The 21,030-nt window shown below is 39.5% G+C and overlaps 2 protein-coding genes across 3 annotated transcripts in view; one reads left to right on the top strand and one right to left on the bottom strand.

The window, feature by feature from the left end:
- The window catches only part of LOC145443271 (ADP-ribosylation factor-like protein 2-binding protein), a 59,735-nt gene that overhangs the window by 1,167 nt on the left and 37,538 nt on the right, over positions 1–21,030 (bottom strand). The gene's annotated exons all lie outside the window — the stretch shown is intronic.
- LOC145443263 (anoctamin-10-like) lies at positions 1,325–20,189 on the top strand. 2 transcript variants are annotated; one of them, XM_080321255.1, is made up of 15 exons: positions 1,327–2,889; positions 4,286–4,513; positions 5,554–5,672; positions 6,195–6,323; positions 6,390–6,509; positions 7,853–8,100; positions 10,415–10,590; positions 10,657–10,805; positions 11,972–12,027; positions 12,091–12,165; positions 12,780–12,944; positions 15,542–15,733; positions 16,846–16,989; positions 17,686–17,802; positions 18,625–20,189. In XM_080321255.1, exons 2-15 carry the CDS (start codon positions 4,338–4,340, stop codon positions 18,700–18,702), a joined length of 1,944 nt encoding a protein of 647 aa, XP_080177381.1. In that variant the 5' UTR covers positions 1,327–2,889; positions 4,286–4,337; the 3' UTR covers positions 18,703–20,189. The 2 variants fall into 2 exon arrangements, with proteins under 2 accessions (XP_080177382.1, XP_080177381.1); XM_080321256.1 differs by lacking the exon at positions 12,091–12,165 and having other exon boundaries at positions 1,325–2,889.

Below are 21,030 nucleotides of genomic sequence, written 5' to 3'. Positions count from 1 at the left end.
AAGTCCGATAGATTTTTCAGACACACCACATCATATTTCGGAGACTAAGATTTTATAATGAAGTAGTCGACATAAGACGACTCCTGGTTGTCATCGCAATTGGCAAGCAATTTAAGTACCGCTGATTGATCTAATTTGTAACACCCGTTTCAAACAAAGTATACTGCCTGTTTCAAAAAATTGGCTTCGCTCAACATACTTTTCCGATAAAACCGATTAGAAAATGACATACAAACTGCATTGAACTGGCGTCGGACCGACGGCGACAATATCGACTGTAAATGAATGAATTCCAAAACAAGAACCAAGCAAACTGATGTGTGCGATAGGAATGACGTATCGGAGTTGACTGAACCATATCCGTTGGTGGGGAATTGATTTTTGCAAAGTTTGTATTTCGACGTTATTTAGACGGATTGTATCGTAGGATAAAGATTGTTCTGAATATGTTAAAATCATGTACATTGAAAACTCTCTCAGCTATATGTATGCAATGATCATGATCCTCTATCGCGAATATTTTGTACATTCGATAATGAAGCATGTTAACATCCATAAAAATAATAATACCATAGCAATTTACAACGTTGTAAATTGCTATGATAATACTGTGAATAAAGAATATAATATTAATCGTCTGGTTTTATTTTCCTCTGAGTACACACAATGTACAATCCGATAAGACACAATGCGATGTAATGAACTGATAGGAGGATGCCGAACGACCAGTTGCAGTCTCTTAAACTGGTATCCACCTCGACATCGTTCTTTTTCATTCATAACATTCGATCATCTCAGATTCGAATCTCACTACTGAGCCTATATCGTCATTCATTAAGCTGGTAATACGTGAGGCGGCTCTTATTCGATTCCCGCCGTCGGAAGTTATTCTGGGCTCCTCGTCCCCCGTGTCGCTGTTCTTACGGCGACAAAAAAGCCCAGAAAATAGACCCGATAAAGAAAGAAAAAGAGCAAGAAATAATTTCTAAAAGGGACAGAGGAAGAAAGAATAACATCGAAGAAGGCTGTGACATCGGGCACTACGTCGAGGTGGATGCAAGTTCAAGGGACTCCAACTGGTTGGTCGTTCGGCATCCCCCTGTCTGTTCATAACATCGTAGTGTATGTCTTGTATATCGCATTGTACATTATGTGTGTGTCTTGGGCAGATGAAAATATAATCTGATGATTGATTGATTGATCTGTAGCAAACTTCGACTTCGTCATGATTGTCAGCTTTTCGTAATCTAAGGTCAGCTGATCAACCCGCTTTGGAAATGCTCCAATGAGCACAATGATTGATGCTGTTTGTTGTTGACGTGCACAGGTGACTGAAATCTGACACCGGCATTTAACAATTAAGCTGAGGCAACCGCGCAAGTTGGTCGAGTGTAGTGGAAGCTGAACCTTGATGGGAGAGGGGGAATTGTGTTTAGGAATGTTAGGGCGTTCTGTATTTTTGTCCTTACGCATTAGCGACATATCCATCAACTCATGAACTTGATATGCATGCACGCGGCATCATCATATACAATGTATATGATGATACATACATACCATACCATGAGTGCATGATGTGCATTTGCCGCTGAACAAGAAAGATGCGGAAATTGCCTTGTACGGCTTTCTAAGTCTTGCACTTTCATTCGATAGCAGAAATGCCGAGCCCCAAGCAGGGGAGGCATGGATATACCAGTTTTACTAATCAGGTCTTTGGTCTGACCCCATCGTGGATTGAACGTCGATGCCATTCCCATGAGAGAGAGAGAGAGAATTTTTATTAATCATCGCAAAATAAACAAATAGCATAAACTTCAGAAACACTGACACATACAAAAAATGGTTACAGTGGCAATTTCCAATTTCAAATTTGCCGAGCGAGCAATAGCGTAATGGTTGTGCGTCCGGCTTCTCGATCAGTAGGTCGTGGGTTCGATCCCCGGCCGGGTCAGACCAAAGACTCGAAAACTGGTATTCCCGGCTATCCTGCTAGGCGCTCAGCAATCACGGATAGCATGGAGGAGAAAAAAACCGGGGGTGCAGACTAGATGACCTTACTATAAAGGCCGTATCGCATCTCCGTCGTCAAAGCATCTCGATGGTGCAGGCGAAAAAGAATACCATATCTCTCTCTCTCTCTCTCAAAGCAAGAGATGTGTACGACTACGATATACAATTCATAGAATTGGCCACTATGTCTTACGATTGTAAGATGAAGCTGCAGCGAAGTGATCTGTTGATCATCGAGTCTACTGCAGCTGATCGAATTGGATTGGCTATAAATTGCATACATCATAATGTAACAGTGAATTGTAAGACTGACAGGATAAAGGTAAGAGCACATATTAGGATAAACCGAGGAAAAGAATAGAAAGTGTACTAGTCTGAAACTAATAAGATATGTTAAGCGGTACTAGTTCGCACTAAAAATACATTTTAGCTTTTGTATGAATCAATAAGGAAGGCACGATACATGGTTTTTAATACATATAAAGTATTGCTCCTAATATATGGGAAGGAATGGAGTTCCATATTAGAGGACCTTGATAGGAAATGGTTTTGTGATGAGCCTTAGGTAAATACAGATTCATTACAGAACCTCATGTAAAATGTGAATGATGTTCACTGATAGGTGTAAAGTAGTCTGAGAAAATGTTAGGTAGGGTGTTATTGTAGAACTAATGCATCAGAATGCCGACTTCTAATCTATAGATATCATCAATTTTCAAGATTTTTAAATTATGATATAAAGGGTTAACGCGACCTCTACGATTGGCAAGGCATATTAGTTTGATGGCTTTATTTTGCAGACTCCTAACTCGATCCAAATGTTTCTCCCATGTGGATCTCCAGAGAATGATACCATAAGTTAGATGAGAGTGAAATAGGGTATGATAAATCATCATTCGTGTGGACTGTAGTAAAATAAAACGTGACTTTCAAATGATACCTATTGTTTTAGATAGCTTGTTGCAAATAGAGGTTATATGTTTACCCCATGTCAGATTGTTATCAATAACTAAACCTAAATAATATGTATGCTTTTGACACACAGATAAAGAAGCCTGACACTCTCCCATTACGCTATCTGGTCGGAGAGTTCGTTGCCAGCTCCAATTTGGAGACTCCTAATATTTTATTCTCACTCCGACATTATTGTAAATGAGTCTCCTCGAACAATTACACGTTTACTTCATTTTGAGTTATTACTACGGCCACGGGTACCAAGTGAATCAACCTATTTTTTAGAATTTGAAAAAATATGCTCGTAGAAAGAAATTGAGTCTATAAAAATCTGCCTACGGGAAAAACTTCTGTTACTGCAATAATAATGGTTCGATTTTAAGTAGTCAGAGTTGAGGATTTTCAATAAACCACAATTCCAACCAGAATGTGTTTCCCCAACTATGACTCCAAAGAGTGTTGCAAAATTTCTGCGACTCCGTCTGTGAAAGAAAATTCAGTGGAACTCTGACTCCCGCTCCACAATCCACATCCCTGGTCTGAGCACAAAACCCAGATATGTACGTCCAATCTGAATTTTAGCCTTTATTTTATAGTCTCTCCAAATTTTTTTTTTAAATTCAAATTGTTCAGATTATCCTCAAGTGCAAGTAGAAGTAATATCGTAAATTTCCAGTCAATTATAAGTAGGCCTAATACTGATGATTGAGAGATGAAAGTATTTGAAGTAGAAAATTTATAGTCTGAAAATTACAGAACTAAGTAGTTTAAACAACTAGATTGAACCATAAGAGCATTCAAAATCGCAGCATTGATCTTTGTGGCAATTTGACAAAGCTTCCAAAATATGATTAGTACAAGTCAGTACAGTGCAATACTAACTATACTCTGACAACCTCTTTGGAAAAATACCAATAAAGAAGATTTGGATGCAGATTTGCTGTTTTGATTTTGGAATGACGATGTGCAAAAGCTTGAAAATTTTGATTTGAAATACAAGATTTGAATTTTGTTCTGGATGTGTGCTTACTGCCCACGAAATGACATCTGTTCATTATGACACATCTTCGAAATTAAGATTTGAAGAAATATTCAGACATTGGATCTGGTTTTTATAATGAAGATTGATCGTCATTTGGTTTTATCCAGGATTGTCTTTATTGTGCAATATGCATAGCAGCTGTCCTTATTGTGTAGCCTATGTGACTGGTGGTTTGTACACACACAAGGCAACTATCTTGTGCACTCAGTCACACCAACCCGGAGAAAGTACTCTGACAATGCATTGATCAACAACTCATATAATTTATCTCTTCTGTAGAAACTGGACTTGTATCACCTGCCTAAAATACACATAGTGTCATTGCACGGATATGGATGATGAAAATACCACTACGCCTTGTATCGCCATTGAACTGAGTCCGAAAATTTCCGAAGAAGCTCTTTCCTGGTTTATCGATAGAGTGAAGTCCGACCGACACAATCATGGCAGTCGAATGGATGTGTCTCGCAAGGAGACAAATGCAGGAAATAAACTTCTTATTATAACGTAAGTCTAACGATCTAAATATAATATAGTAGGCTTGGTACGATAATTAAATGGAATCTACCATTGTACACAACGACTTAGTTATAGAGTAGTAGAAGCCGCTTGGAAAATTTGACATTTCCCCAACTTCTCTGAGCTTTAGGCCTAATGACACTTACCGTATCCCATTTTGGTTTGGTTGTTATAGCCAATACAGGCCTAGGCCTATAATGCAACTCCAAGGTTGAGACATTTGATCTTGAAAAGCATACTCACTTGGTTATGACGATGCGGTTAACTTACTTATTAAACTGAGCTGTCTAAGTGTTATACCAGGAATATAGGTATTTCATATTTGAAATCAGTGTTCAAAGCTAGTCATTAAGGTTTGCTCAAGTTTTGAGCATTTGTATGAATATTAAATTGTATTTGAGTCAATAAAATGCATTGTATGTCACAGGTACCCTACCTGGATACTGAGTAAATTATGATATATTTATTCCAAAACAGCTTTCTTGTTCTCGTGACCAGCTCCTCATCTCCATTTTCAAGGCACCTTGATGGTGCAGACCAGGGGTTCTTAACCATTTTAGTGTGGACCACTAACCGCGAAATTTGGGAAGCGGCCGACTAAAATACTGGCTGGCCCTCGTCATGGCCTGATTATCAGTCGAAGTGGAATTATTAGTGTTATTATTGTCCATGCTGCTATTGTGACCTGTGCAATGAAAATAAGACATAATAAGGGAATGACTGCACATTCCAAAACAAGGACAGATCTTATAAATAAGAACAAAATTGTTTCATAGTTGTAGTTTCAACTTTGACCTTTCACGGACTACCTGAAACTTGTCCTAGGACCTCAGGTCAAGAACCCCTGGTATACACAAGAATAAACAGTCTGCGTCCTTCTAAACTAAACAAAAACTCAAATAACCATTATCAAGGTTCTCAGAAAATATATATAAACAAAGACAATGACCAAGGAAGCTAATGAACACCAGTAAAATAGCTCTCCTGGCTTTCGTCCATGTACCGCACTGAAAATATTATCGTCGCAGGGCTTCTGATTTGCGTCTGCGTGTTGGGGCAGAGATCTTTGGATTGAACAAGCTCCACTCTGACGGTAACATGAGAAATTTCAGCGTGTCGGAGCAGAATGAATTTGTTAACTATAAAGGTAAGGAGTGCACTGGTTCTTAGTGTGAAAGTAGACCATTGAAATTAATAGCTCATGATACTTCGTTTTGTTGCTGATTACATCCAGTTCACTTGTTTTTTAGCTTGATAAGCATTCCTGTTATCTTACACGCCCATTCAAAAAGTAGTTGGTAGGACTGTTGCTACCCAGTTTGAGTAGAAGTTGTAAATTCTACTCAATTTCATGTAGAAATCGTGATTTACAAGACATTCTACGACTACCGAAGTATAAAAAGGAGGCCTGAAAAGTACTCAAGTAGTTTTAAAAAGTAGATTTGGTCAAGGTGTCTGATAAATTTTAGTAATATATTTGAAATGGGTTAGTCTACCTTTGACATTGCAAGATCTATCTTCAGGACAACCCAAATAATTGACCACTTCGACTAATAGACAGATTTCAAAAATATCAAACCAGTCACAATATGCAACTTTGCTCAGTCACGTGTTTTTTAGATTGTTGTTTCCACAGCTGCTCCACATTCTAGCCTGCGTGTATTTTTAGATGACAACTTCATCACCGACTGCGAGAGTCTGTACATCATAAAAACGGAACTAGACTCACTCCGAGCTGCGGATGAAGCCCACGTGCCTGGCCATCCTGACATTCGCCTTTACCCTGGAAAATCCATATGTAACTCTACTCTTATTGCTTGCATCCAGTTCAAGCACATGCTAATATCCGACGCTGCTGTTTTAGTGCGTAAACTGACGAGCTCGAAGCTGATTGCGAATGTTTTGTGTCTCCACGACGCCAGTAAACTCGATAAGCTCGGGGCGCGGTGGTACAAAGACATGTCCGTTCTTTTGCAACCGATAGGTAAGCTTGAAGAATCTCGTCAGACTTTATGAGCTGTTATTCTATTCGTGACAGGCGTTCGTGAACATGATAGGTAAGTGTTGTTTTAGGTGAGATGCTGCGATGTAAGGCTAATTGATGGAGTATATGTAGAATTGTAGACCAATTGATCAATGGTAATTACAGTTACAGCAATCAATAAAGTCAGACATTTTCCTGAATACGTGCCAGCGGTAGGCTATAATTTAGAACGACTGCCTGCTCGCTGCTTTTTCGTGAGGGCCTGATTTTGTTAATCGCTCCTTGATTGTAGTTTTGTATCAGACAGAATTTTCACACATAAGCGAAAGGTACACTGGAATTTGTGATTACAATCTTGCTGAAGCATGTCCGTATTTGCCCGACTTGCACGTGATTGATGCGCAATTAATCCCTTGCACTTTGCTGACTGTTCTCAGAATACCATGCGTGCAATGGTATTGCTGATGACTTTATCACATTGAGAAATGGACACAACTAAATGATATTTCACATACGATGTGGAAAAGATTCATATCTTTAACTGTTCTGCAGCAGCTAAATTGTTTGCAATTAGCGGAAGTTCACTGTTTGCATAATTAGTGCAATAATGCAATTCCTGTATTTCCCTATTTTTTACCACCATTCCATCCAAGCATTTCAGCATAATTGCTGGTGGGGACATGCAAAATTAAGTACAGGTCAAGGTCTGGAAAGTTCGAGTACAAAGGGCATTACATTTTGAGTCCTCCATCCATTATGACCTACTAGTATCCTTAATATGTGCATAAAGCGAATGAATCCGAATAGCCATCAAAAGAATAAGCCTTATCACGAATATCTTGCACTGACATAGTTAACTCAGTTTACATGACAAAACCGCCCTTGATTTGTTACTTTACCGAATCAAATGAGTATTAGGATTATCTCGTAGGCTATATTCCAACCGCATTGATATTTAAGTGGAATAAATTGAATAATTTTCAATTCAGATTTTTTTAATAGCGATAATTGATTCCTGTCTCACATTACAAGACAGACAAATTATTACGTATAAACATTGAAAATCCAAGGCACAGCCGGAAGTATAGCTAAGTAAGTGAACGGAATTCACCGGTCATTCATTGGTTCAATTGCGATACAATGATAAGATAGGAAGGATTTGAAACGTGTTGAAATAGTCCTCAAATCAAATGGCGACTTTGGCCTATGGTGAATAATAAAGGAAAAACATGTAAAATATGAGGTGTGCACACAGAAGGAAAAATAGACATGCATACCAGATCGAATACCCGGTTTAAATGAATGATTGCCGTGTAAACCCGACTTTTCAAAATCTTTTTCAGATGAAATTCGCAATTACTTTGGGGATTCGATTGCGATATATTTTACTTTTCTCGCCTACTACACAAAGGCGCTCATACCGCTGGTCGCGCTTACCCTTTTGTTCACTCTGGTATCCGACGAATGGGAGGAACTATTCAACTATTGCGTGTTTGCCGTCGTTAACGTGGTGTGGGCCACCGTTTTCTTGGAAATGTGGAAACGCAAAAGTGTGGAAGTCGCTTACGAGTTTGGCAGCTTCCAGAAACGGGTGAGTTGGCGTTTCTTTTGTGATATTTGTTGTTATGTTTGGCTTTGATATGGACTCTTTAGTGCATTAACTAGGGCGGTGTAAAATCAAGTTCTGTACCCAAGTGATTTGATTTCAAGTCGAGTATTGCCTATTATGACATAACTAGAGCGCAGCACAATCGATTACCTGAGTGATTCAATTCGGAATCGAGTATTAGACTTTGAGTCGAGTATTTGAGTATCTGTCATTATTACTAGGACCAAAAAAATGGAAATTTTGACGTTAAAAAACCTAACGTTCAAGCAGCAGCAGTTGTTGGCTGGCAACATTGAAGTTGACGGAACACTGCTGGTGACATACCGTGTTGCTTCATTCTGACAATGTTTTCTACAACGAAATCTGGACCTATGGAGAATTCCAGTAGTTACATCACGCATTATGGTAGAAAGTGTTTGTCCTTACTGAGGAACTTGCTAAGAATGGAGAACGAACGTTCAACAGCAGCGGCAGTTGTTGGCTGGCAACATTGAAGTTGACCGTACACTGCTGGTGACATACCGTGTTGCTTCATTCTGACAATGTTTTCTACAACGAAATCTGGACCTATGGAGAATTCCAGTAGTTACATCACGCATTATGGTAGAAAGTGTTTGTCCTTACTGCTTACTGCAACGAAATCTGGACCTATGGAGAATTCCAGTAGTTACATCACGCATTATGGTAGAAAGTGTTTGTCCTTACTGAGGAACTTGCTAAGAATGGAGAACGAACGTTCAACAGCAGCGGCAGTTGTTGGCTGGCAACATTGAAGTTGACCGTACACTGCTGGTGACATACCGTGTTGCTTCATTCTGACAATGTTTTCTACATCACAATTTTTCATCATGCGCTTCTTGATATAAGAACTAATGCCCACTAGGGTGGAGTGAAAAATGGAAAATTTTGAATTTCAAAGTGGACACTTGATATGTGGTGCCGAGTATGAAAAAAATAATATCTATAATAATTTTGGGCTCGTTAATCCTCTAGCGATCGTGCAATTTCGCCAAACGAGCTAAAAATAGCTAATTTCATTATATATCAATAACCGCTTACACTAGAAAGTTGATTTTGGGCTTAGAAGATGAAGAAGCAACAAGTTTCTATCTCACTTCCACAGTTAACGTTGTCTTTAAAATAAATAGAAAAAAAGTTACAAGCAAATTATTGATTTTTAGACCGTTTTTAGGTCAAGTTAGGCACTGAAGCAGTGGGTATGATGTAGCGTGTAATGATTGATATTATGACTGACAACTCCATATCGAAAGCACATAAATTGCAAATCCATATGGAAATCACAAAAAATCAGTTCTATATTGAAAAAAGAAATATTTCGAAGACGGTTTCACTACCACAGTATTAGTCAGCACAAACTTTTAAATCTTGTTTTGTATCAAAGATTTCATCTGCTTTCGATACTTCGGTTTGTGTCTGATAAGACCATCTCTACGTTTAAATCCCGACACATGGGCAGATGTTTCGGTCACCATTTTCACGCGGCTTTCAACTGCCTGGTCGTGACAAGGATGATTGAGCCCTTAATGGTGATGACCTTAGATTTTCCAGCTTGACATCGGGGAAGTTTTTGATTGCTGGTAGCTGCTCCACATCTTTTAGATTAAGTTGACAATTTGGTGGAATGATTTTGCCTTGATGTTTATAATTGGGATTTATAACAATCAGAGGCTGGTGTCAACGTTGTTTTTAGGTTTCGGTTCATTAACATATCCTCCTTCAAAGTCGCAAATTGGAAATCCTGTATTCTGTGTTTGATCTGCGTATAGTTGTAATCTTGTTAGCTGCAAGTCTTCTGAGGCCTTCATCAGCATCACCAAGCTTTCAGTTAAGGATATTGCGATACGTTGAGTATAACACCATGTCAACCTATTTGTTTCATTTGACCGTTTATGATTCGCAATGGGCCGTCTACGGCGGTAGGCCTATAAAGTAGGTTGCAAGATGTTCAGTGTTCACTTTCGAGTGAGAGTTTACCGACAGTGCAAACATCTACGGCACAAACGAAATGCAGGTTGTAAAAAAATTTTGACTTTGCAATTTCAAAAGGGGACACTTTCGTTTAACTGTAAACGTATGCACCCAACCTACTTTTCGATTGTACTCGAGATCATTTCAGTTTATTATTCAGTTATTGCATACTTCTACGTAGTTTCGACATGTCTTTTTAAGCTGCTATTTTACTTGTAATTGAGAAGTTGTTACTTCTACGGTGTTGCTTCTAATTGACTAATTTCACCACCTCTGTTTGTTAATCAACGATCCGATATCTCTTCAGGAGTGGGAGGATCCTAGGAGCGGGTACCATGGCCCTATAGGATTGAACCCGATAACAGGAAAGCAAGAGCCTTCTTACCCTGCTTGGAAACGGAGGTCGCGAATATGCTTCGTTACCTTCCCGTGCGTTGCCATGTGCGTCTCGTCTGCGGTGTGGATTATGTTCTATTACTTCGAGTAATATAATCTCTTTTGCACCGTTTTGCCACTTCAATTGTTTGAAACGTATCCGTTTTTTTTCAGATGGGATTCTGATTTTGCGCGAAGATACAACAACGACCCGGCGGTGTCGTCGAAAATCATCCGAAATTTGCCGAGCGTCGCATACTCTTGCATCGTACTTGTCGCTAACATGTTTTATAGAATCCTTGCCCAGAAACTGACAGATCAAGGTATGTTTAATTCAATTTGCCAACAAGAAAACGGATGTTAAAAGTTGTGTTTTGACAAGAGGTGGTTGAAGTATTTATTGTTGATACTCGAGTAGCAGTAGCAGTAAAGTTGTAAATTTCTACTCAAGACAAGTAGAAGTGACGATTTCTAAGACATGCTAAAATTTCTTCAGAAGTATAAATGGAAAGGTCTGATGTAAGTATAGATTAGAAAAGTTGATTTGACCGCGGTGTCGCATACTCTCGGTAATAAATCACAGATGCATCTTTTGCGACAATCTGTAATGAGTAGTCATTTATGACGGGTTACACTGCCCCTAACTGTGGTGACCTCACTTGCAGTATTGATGACCGATATCTTACGGTTTGCAAATGACAGTCAGCTTTTTGACTTTGTAGACGGTTGAAGTGAGCGGAGTATAAAAGCGAAATAGGAATAGGATCATCCTATTAGGATGTAGTGTATTTGTGTCGTTGATGTTTTTGCGGCATATACACTGACTCATGATATACATACACACGATCTGTGCATATGCACACCATGAGTGCATAATGTGCATACAACACTAGTCATTTGGTGAAGATATAGCCTTGTATGGCTTTCCGAATCTTGAACCATCCCTTCATGCTATCCCAGTAATCCTGAGTGCCAATGGGGGAAGCCATGGATACCAGTTTTACTGATCAGGTATTTGGTTTGACCCGGTCGGGGATTGAACCCACGACGTACCGATCAAAAAGCCGGACGCTCCACCGTTATGCTACTTTGTCAGTATAAAACTAACCCAAGTAAATCAAATCGAGGCAATCTACTTGGGTAATGGGAAAAGGGGGGTTGCATAGCTGCTAACTACTAATACTATTACCGGCAGCATGAACGAACTAAGTCGCTAAAGAATTTCCAGACAAATTACTCAACTTGAATGCTCATGAAGTCTAGTTATATCATTGGTGATGGCGTGTGCTATTCGCTGAATTGTGTTGGTCAAACTCTGGCTAATTGTCAAGGCAAAACTGATTGGTATTGCGCCAAGCTTTTTAAAATCTCTACGAATGCTTTACAATTGAGTTTGGTTTAGAATTTTAGTACGTTCCATCTTCCATATCCTTTGAAACTGCCACCTGTGCTTTATGATATCACAGTTAAGTACGGCTTGATATTTCAGAGAATCATCGTTTGGAATCTTCCTACCAGAATCATCTCATTCTGAAACTCGTCCTTGTAAGTACGCCACATTATGATGTCACAATGTGGCGTTTGACGGGTGTTTTGTATTCTTTTCAGTTTGACTTCGTGAACAACTTTCTTTGCTTGTTTTATATTGCTTTCATATACGAAGACATCGTAATGTTGAAGAGAGTGAGTTTTCTGTTTGAATACTTTGCTGGTTTTATTATATTTGTTATATCATAACGACAGAAACTCTTGGGGTTTTTAGTGACAGCATCATACTTATCGTCAGTATATCCCAACACATGAAAATTCCTGTAGTAAGAATGCAGCAACCAAATAGAAAGGAAACGCCAACAGCCCTAATTCACTTTAAACTGCTAGCGTTTTCAATATGTAGGAGTTGAGCATGTCCTGCTGCGGGAGGTATAACGTGCGGGCCCACAAAATGGGTTTCGGATTTACTTCAGTCTTGCATGAGTGAGCGATTATAATCCTTTCCCTGTATGAAGTTTGTCATAAAGTGGATGCAGATGATGTGATATAAAAATTCTACTCTGAGTCAAAATTATGCCACCAGCGTTCATTTTTTCTGCGCCTGCGACTGATACATTGCCGTAAGCAAAGAAGTCACAAGCATGGACTTGAGAGCTAACAGAACCCCTGCAACACGCTCACTAAGTAAACTCAACTGTAGCGTACCGTCACTGACCTGTTATTACTAATTATGACCGACAGTCCGTATTTTGTATCACTGTGTTTCTCTGAGTACTTGTCAACTAAAGCATTCACATCTTTCTTAGACTCTCCGCAATTTATTTATCGTTCAAATAATTGTGTCGCAAACTTTGGAATCGGTTTTCCCATACTGGCAGTACCACAGGAGGCTGTCCAGTAAGCGTGTGGAAAAAGAAAGTAGTGGTGTGCTATCACAAGCGGAGGCGGATCTTAAACGAGATGTGTATTCGGTAAGTGTTTGATCATCTGTTTATATATTTTTGAGGAGATGTCGATCCCACATAATTTTGCCAATAAAGCCAGTCTTTTCTGCCTATATCACAATGTGACATATTTCAACTGGGACTTCTTAGTAGTGCCAGGAATTTTGAAAATATATGGCAGTTTTTACATAATATATTCTAACATACGCCAGCCGACTATGAAACAACTGATTCATCACAGCTTTACATCATTTTCACCAAGAGTTGAACTCCTGTGTTCCTCATAAATCAATCCAACGGTACTAAAGATCCTCTAACAGTCCTGGAAAAGCCATCACAGCACCGAATACGTACAGTTGTCACATTGTGAGTGCCGCCTAATAGTATTGTTCTAACTCAGACTAGGCTTATTGAAGTCTTATCTCTCCTCTGGCTTTGCCAAAGATCTTTTTACACTTTGTTTTATTTCCTAATCGAAATAATCTCCATTTCATTAAGCTATGGCTTTGTAACGGCGTTGATTTGTTCTTGAATCAAATTAAGTCGAATGTCGCCTCTTTAAATTCAGTTGAGTTATTCAATTATATTCCATGCTAGTAAAATTTATATCATAACCGAGGCTTACAGCATTGGTAACTTATTTGTCATATATAGGGCGATGCCAGAATCCCGCGAGCTCTCAACCAACTACACATGCTGTGAAGGACGATAGATGAACTTATTTTAGTGAAGGGGTCTGCTTCTATTGACCTGGGTGTTTTTCGTAATTTTCATAAATATTTGCTTTCATTTACACTCTGTGAACCTACGGTTGACACTGGAACACTGGGCTCGCAGACTCATACTAGCCTCAGGTACACTATTCTGCCCACCTCTAGACTCATCCACTAAAAAGGTGGTTTAATACAAATAGGACTAAAAGAATCCAACCTTACCGAGGAGCACCTCCTAAAATCCAGAGGTGGTCAATTTAGCCAGCGTTGCTACTAGTAGAAGTAGATGTGACGCCGTAAATTTATACTCAATTGCAAGTAAGAGTAGCAATTTCCAGTACATGCTGAAACTTATTGCAAATAGAAAATAAAAAATCTGGAAAATACTCAAGTAAGTAGTTTCAATTGCATAGTATTACCATATTGAAATAAACCCAATTAATTTCGGCTGACAATGGTCAGGTCAGGGGTCATCGTGAGCAACTAGTAGAGAATCGGAAAGAACATTGAACATCAACAATGGTATCCCCAAATATGATTTGACAGGTGTGAAATTTTGAATATACGTGGCGAAGAGATCGCTAAAGCTCATTGCACTATTTGTAGATGGAATGCCTGCACAAACTTCTAATGTTGGCACAAACTAGGCCGGCATATTTCAATAAAAGTCGACTGCAAGGCTCACAAATGGAAGTAGATTTGATCGAGGGGTAACATACCTTCAGCAGTTGGTCAGTTCTGGCTATATTAGAAATTGCCGGATGCATCTTCTCAACTATCGCAAAATAACTAACGAGGCTTCAAAGCAGAGCCCACTTTGGTGATTTAAAACATTATAATTTAATTGTTACTGACTGACACTCGAGCGAGATAGTGTAATGGTGATGCGTACGATTTCTTGATCTGTAGGTCGTGGGTTCAATACCCGGCTGGGTCAGACTAGAAAACTGGTATCCGCGGCTATCCCGCTAGGCCAGTGGTCCCCAACCTTTTTCGTCTCGTGCCCCCCTTGGCTTATATTTGAGCTAAAATCCCCCCCCCCCCCCCCTATGAAAAAGTTGCCTGTGACTATAAAAATGTGCTTTTTAACACGCAGCCATTTGTTAACTGAGCAACTAATGGCCAAACATATTCAGATATGTCCGAACTATGGCGAATGCGGACCGCACTAAACTTTGGTAAAGTAACAGTCAAATTTGACCAGTTTTTGACCGGTCGGGTAGCCGCTGACGAAAAATAAATCACCAAGTCCGCTTGCTATGGACTTGAGTTGAATCGATGAATTTGGTACGGTATGTTTTTCATGTTAGCTCATATGTTGGCTTAGAAAGTTGAACAATTTCCCTAGCGGCGTTGTGCTGAATTCGGCTTGACGTTTTTTTGCTTAGTAGCAATTTAGTCGAGAGGCTGTCGTGGACCCAACGAAATCGTCTCGTGAGCCCCACTTTATCAGGGGGTGTAATATCTATGGAAGGCATTTAAACATACACCTAGCTTGAAATCCGCCAAAGAAACATTTAATACAATATAATGCCAAAGCCATAGATTTCCCCTAAAATAATTAAGCCAGATTCCCCCCTAAAAATTTCAAAATTTCCCCCCTCCGGTTGGGAACCACTACGCTAGGCATTCAGCATCGACGATATCATGGAGGAGAAAAAAATGGTAGTGCAGACTCAAGGACCTTGAAGGTCATATCGCATCTCCATCAACAAAACGTCTCGATGGTGCAGGCTAAAATAAACTCTGACCACTAGCTCCCTCTGCTTAATTCACACCGCTAGCTCTATCCAACCAAATTACAGTATTCGTGCCCAAGGCAAAGGATTTATGGCCTGACAATCCCCTTGAAATGATAGTCTCAATGTCTTGGATATTCGGACTGCTGACGCTGTGACTTTTTTTCTGCAGGGCACATTTGACGATTATTTGGAGATGTGGCTGCAGTTTGGCTACGTTGTGTTGTTTTCGAGCGTGTTCCCAATGGCCGCGGTATGGGCGTTTCTGAACAACGTTGTGGAGATGAAGTCGGACGCTTTCAAATTGTGCACTTCCTTCCGACGTCCGTTTTGCTTTCCCACTACTAATATCGGTACATGGCAGGTACGACAACAGGCAATTTATTATTGGGTTCACAACTTTCCTATGAGATATTTCGATAGGATTGCTCTCTTTCAAGTCTCGACTCATTGAATCGGTTTGATTAAATTCAACTCTTGGCGAATCATCACTGAACTTGCAGTACTTTCGTTAAGATTCCTATGAACGAGACATGATTATTTACATGTAAAATGTCCCCATTTCGGTTTTTTATCCTAATTTTCAGTTGCAATCAGGGCTGTAACCAAGGCTCCGAGTAACAAGTCAATCTCATTTTTATAGTTTTGACTCTAGTCAAGTCAAGTCATTTTCAAGTCACCACCGAGTCCTGTCCGAATCCAAGTCAGTGAGCAGAGGTTCGAGGTCATGGTGTTATGACTCGAGCCCGAGTCCAATTCATTGTGTTGACTGCTCAGTTTCCTGTTAAGTCTTGTTAAACCGGCTTTTTATAACTATGTTGGGTGATATCAAATGGTTTGCATTTATAATATACTCATTTTCCTCACTTTTAGCAGTTTCTGGTCGCATTTTCAAGTACCAGTACCAATAGACGAAATCCCAATAGTGTGGTTAATTTGCTATTCTTCGAAATTACCCTGAAATGTCAGTCTTGGCCATCCGAGTCTCGAGTCATATGACTTGATTCCAGTCATGTACAATGGCTCGAGTCCCAGTTGAGTCAATACGCAGATTGACTCGAGTCGAGCCATTTTCGAATTTTGAGAAGATGACTCGAGTTAAGTTGAGTCATCAGAAAATCGTGACTCGAGTCATTACAACCCTGGTCGCAATTTTATAAAATTTTTATAAAAATCGCGGCGAGTGGGTTATATTTTTTTGAAAATGTAACTGAAATTCGCTGTGCAATGCTCGCACGCATGCTTTATACTAATGTCAAGTAGTCAATAAAATGTGGATCTTAGTATTATAGTATTTGAGGTTCCTATGAAATGGCATATTTGTAAGAACACTCTCTCAAAGTTTTCTACCTAGAGTGCTAGATGCATTTTTCAAACCTCGCCTCTATATTTTCTCTCACTCCTGGGGTGGAATTTTTTAGCGTTACTTTTGTCGCCGTATCGTTAGTGGAAGCCAACTCGGCATTATGTTTCTAGTTTGCCTTGGAATTCATTGCGTATCTGGGAGTGGTGACAAACTGTGCATTACTATTCCAATCGCCCACACTCAGAAAGTGGTTTTACGACGCGTATCCGGAAGCGTCGGCTCTCGACTTGTTGCTGCTGTTTTTTGTGGTAGAGGTGAGCTTCGATGTACCAGTTCTGCAGATTTCTATAAAGATTTATTCAAAGTTGTTGAGATACAACATTCATGATGTAAGTCAAGCCGTAAAGGGCCCTGGTAAGAACCCCTCCTCCACCAGAATATTATTCTGTTAATTGGACATTGTGGCATCATTAGTATTCTCCCGATGTGCTCAGTAGCAATGTATGTCTGCTTTTCTTGAGTACTCAAACTCATGATGATTTTGCCTTCTGATGGTGCTTAAATGGTTATGTTTGTAGACTATTTCCACTTCTGCTTGAACAGTTTGTGGGCAAGGCATCTTACCGTTTACAATTTGGGATTAGAAAAGTAGAAAGTGGTTTTGAAATGTTTGCGTTGCATGTAGTCCCATGTATCTCAGTAAATGAGTATATTTTCATATATACCTATGTACTGTGCAGTGTCGTCAGTTATTTTTCATTAGTCGCAAAGATATATGTTGAGATTACAAAATTGGCCACCTCCGATTAGCTTCTAGAAGTATGCAACCCCTTGCTCGAATCTTCATCCTGACTAAGTCTATGACAAACTTGTCAAATGAACTAAGACAAGCGCTCTTGTCTTCCCTATATCCAGCAGCACGTTATCGCTGCAACTTGACAACATTCGATTCGAACAAGGCTGCATAAATTTTCAATTATAATCAGTGAAATACGTTCCACCACCAACAGCACACTCTTCTGCTGGTGAGAGCATTGGCGTCCAGTTGGATTCCAAACGTACCCGAACGCATCCAAATGAAGATGGCGTCTGTGAAATACAAGGCGCAGCAAGCTTTGAAGCGGAAAGTGAGTGCTATTGATACCCGCACACAATATTCGATTTTTGTGAAGTATAACGGGAAGCCGGAATATCTATTGTTTAAGAGTGCCGTGATGGCTCGCATTCAAAATAGCGAGTGTCAAAAGAGCGAGGCATTCAAAATAATGAGTCATACAATTTAGCTAGTGTCAATATAGCGATTGTCGTAATAGCGAGACATTCAAAAACTGTATCAAAACAGCAAAGCATTCTATTTTGAATGCTTGATTGTTATGAAACTCTATTTTCAATGCCTTGCTATTATGGCGCGCATTATTTTGAATGCATTTCGATTATCATATCGCCATTTTTAATACCACGCAACTATTACAGTTGCTATTTTACATCTCTTGATATGATGCATGCATGGACTTGCAATTTCTGTGCGAACTCTATAATATGACGTTTTCCTAGTTATCCCCATTTTCTATTTTTTTCTAGTGTAAAATTTCATAGCAGACTAAAAGAAATCTAACCTGAAAAAAAACGTTCAAATCGAACAAACATAATACCAAACCGCATAACACAGCTTTAGGAAGGTAATTGTTGTAGCGGTATCCCGAATCTTGCTGTATCGAAAGCCAGCGAACTAAGAATGTTTGCGTCGCAAGTAGCAACACACATTCACTGTAGCCGGTTTTGCTATAACAAGAACAGTAATCAGAGTACCAGGACCAGGTCAATTCGGCACCACTCGGGATCTGTGATGAGGAAATGACTTTTATCGTTATTTCATCCTGAGCAGCAATTGGCTCGTTTGGTTTTGATGTGACGGAGGAAACTACTGTATAATTGTCTCGATTTTGCAGCGGGCCGCATCTCTGAAACCTAACGAGTTGGAAGAGAAACTGTTCGAGTGGCAAAGAGCTTCGAGCGAGGATTCCTGAGTTCAGAGATCTCAAAAGCACCCATTCTATTCTCTTCCGTTGGTGACCTGCCCATCATATTGCCACATACCTATTGTATGTTGCCCTGGTACCTCACAGTAAATATGGTTATGCGTTGCAATCTGATTTATTACTTTGCAGAGCCAATACAATTGAGCATTCATATATCGATGCACTAGAGTTTTTCAAGATTTAATTTTACAGATGATGTTGTAGTGCTTGGTGAAGTCTTTGCTGATCCAAGCCATTATTATTTTTAAGATTAAGCCAGTGCTTAGCAGTTGTGCCAATTCAATGTTGCAACCTCTTCTGTCTTGAAGTCTGAATTTTTTTCCCTTAAGCCTGGCAGGACTTCCTTCCCTAAACACTTGTATGCTTGACCTCCATTCGTTAAAAAGTCAATTTGTTTGGTGAATTATCCGTTGAATCCGCCTTTCCGGGACTCATTTTTGCAACCCCACCGAGTGTTTACTGTCAGAAAAATGTTTGCTCTTTATGACCTACCCATACGTTTCTTTTACATACATCAATCTTAACCCGTTGCACATTATATTGCATAATAATATATATTAACTAAACAGATTTTTACTTGCATGCACAAGTTTATTTTCTATTTCGTCAAATCAGGCAAATGCTGACTGCAATCCGAATCAATCATGTCCACTCAAATGAAACATATCAGTTCAAAATGTCACCACGCCTGCTGTCTACTCCTTTCCATAGCCGTAATGCATGCATGCTGTCGATATAATCGTGAGGTTAAATTGGACGGGGACAAGATGAATAAGATGCCTGCTAATATAAATGACACTGTCACCGCCATAACGGAACCATCAAAAACTTCAGTGATGCCACAGAAACTACTGTGATGTCAAGATATTCAGTAATGAATTACTTCTACCTTTTTGTAGTACTCAAGCAGGTTTCGCATGCATATGTTACATAATCAAGTAGTTATACTTTTAGACGACTCCAATTTATACCTGACAGTTTTTTTTTTGCAAAACTACTTTGTTTTTTCACCATGATCATGAGGCCCGAAATCCTCACTTTCTACATCGCAAGCTCTTCGTCATATTGTCCCAACTCTTAAGGTGTCGGCTGCTAACCTCTCGCCGTGTATTATGAATAATTTGTATCTGAATAAAAGACGCAATGGAGCACGCAAAACTCTCTTATTTCGCCGAATATGATCAAACTGGTATCGCTTTTAGCTTCGATTGATATTAGAATATGATACGCGCTTCTTTGCATTTCATTTGCACTCGCATTGTAAACTCGCAATCGCCATTTGTATTATGTAGGCTATACATATGTATAATTGTATATTGTATGGAGAATTTTTTTCTATAGGTTATTCGACTGCTGGAATAATGATGAAATAATACGTTATTCTTATTAGAGTATTATTGTTTTCCTGGTCCTGAACTTCGCCTCGTTTCTGGTTGTTCAAGAATGCGAATTAAACGGCCACCTTTACAGAATAACTACTTGCATACCAACTTGGGCGCAGGGTTTCGGGTATATAGGATATAGACTTGTACACTGCAGGAGTTACTAGTAATTTAACGGGAATTGCTTCTAAACCCGAATCGAATCGTTCCGTATCATATAAAAGACTTGTATATGTCCAAATTCGGTAATGACTCGCATCCTTCGAAATGTGGTATGGAAATTGAATATTGGAAAATGCAGATGAAGTTTTGAAAAGGTAAACGCCTTCAAAATGTTCAAATCCCGGTGCAAGTCCGTGCTTAATTGTTCATTTCTGCTCCCTGCGATACCAACCCCAATTCGGCTCTATGTTGCAATGAATGGTATCGCTCTAGGTGCGAACGGAGAAGGATAAGTTTCGGGAACTCTTATAGGCGATTATTACATCTCACTACCAACAGAGCCACGGAATTGCAGTGAATGCAGTCCATCCGTTTTGGGGCACTAAATCGCCGTCGCCGCTATTAAGATTTCTCCACGAGATTTCACCAGCAATCGCGGTCCAATCCTAGGGTCGATGTGCGGTAAAAATGCGTGTGTTTTCATCGTTACTACTTTGATTGATGCCTGCCATCTTTATATTGCTGCCAGGAACTAGAAATATAGAATGAGCAATGACTAAATATTGTATGGATAACGTACGTCCTCTTTTAAGAGGATTTGTCCTCTTTTTTGAAAGTGTCCTCGAAGGACGCCCTTTTGTCCTCTTTTTTGAGAATTTTGGTCATATATATAGCAGAATCCGACTGAGATGTCATAAATCAGCACCGAAGTGACGCTCTGGAGGGCAATTTGGGAACTGAGCGGAGCGGAAAGTTGACCCTTTTCTTTTTA

The sequence above is a fragment of the Botryllus schlosseri genome, chromosome 7 (assembly GCF_051294905.1).
Source record: "Botryllus schlosseri isolate E-star chromosome 7, Bs_hap1, whole genome shotgun sequence".
In the NCBI taxonomy this organism is placed as follows: Eukaryota; Metazoa; Chordata; class Ascidiacea; order Stolidobranchia; family Styelidae; genus Botryllus; species Botryllus schlosseri.
Note: the sequence above shows the minus strand (reverse complement) of the source record. Positions and strands in the feature narration are given on the sequence as shown.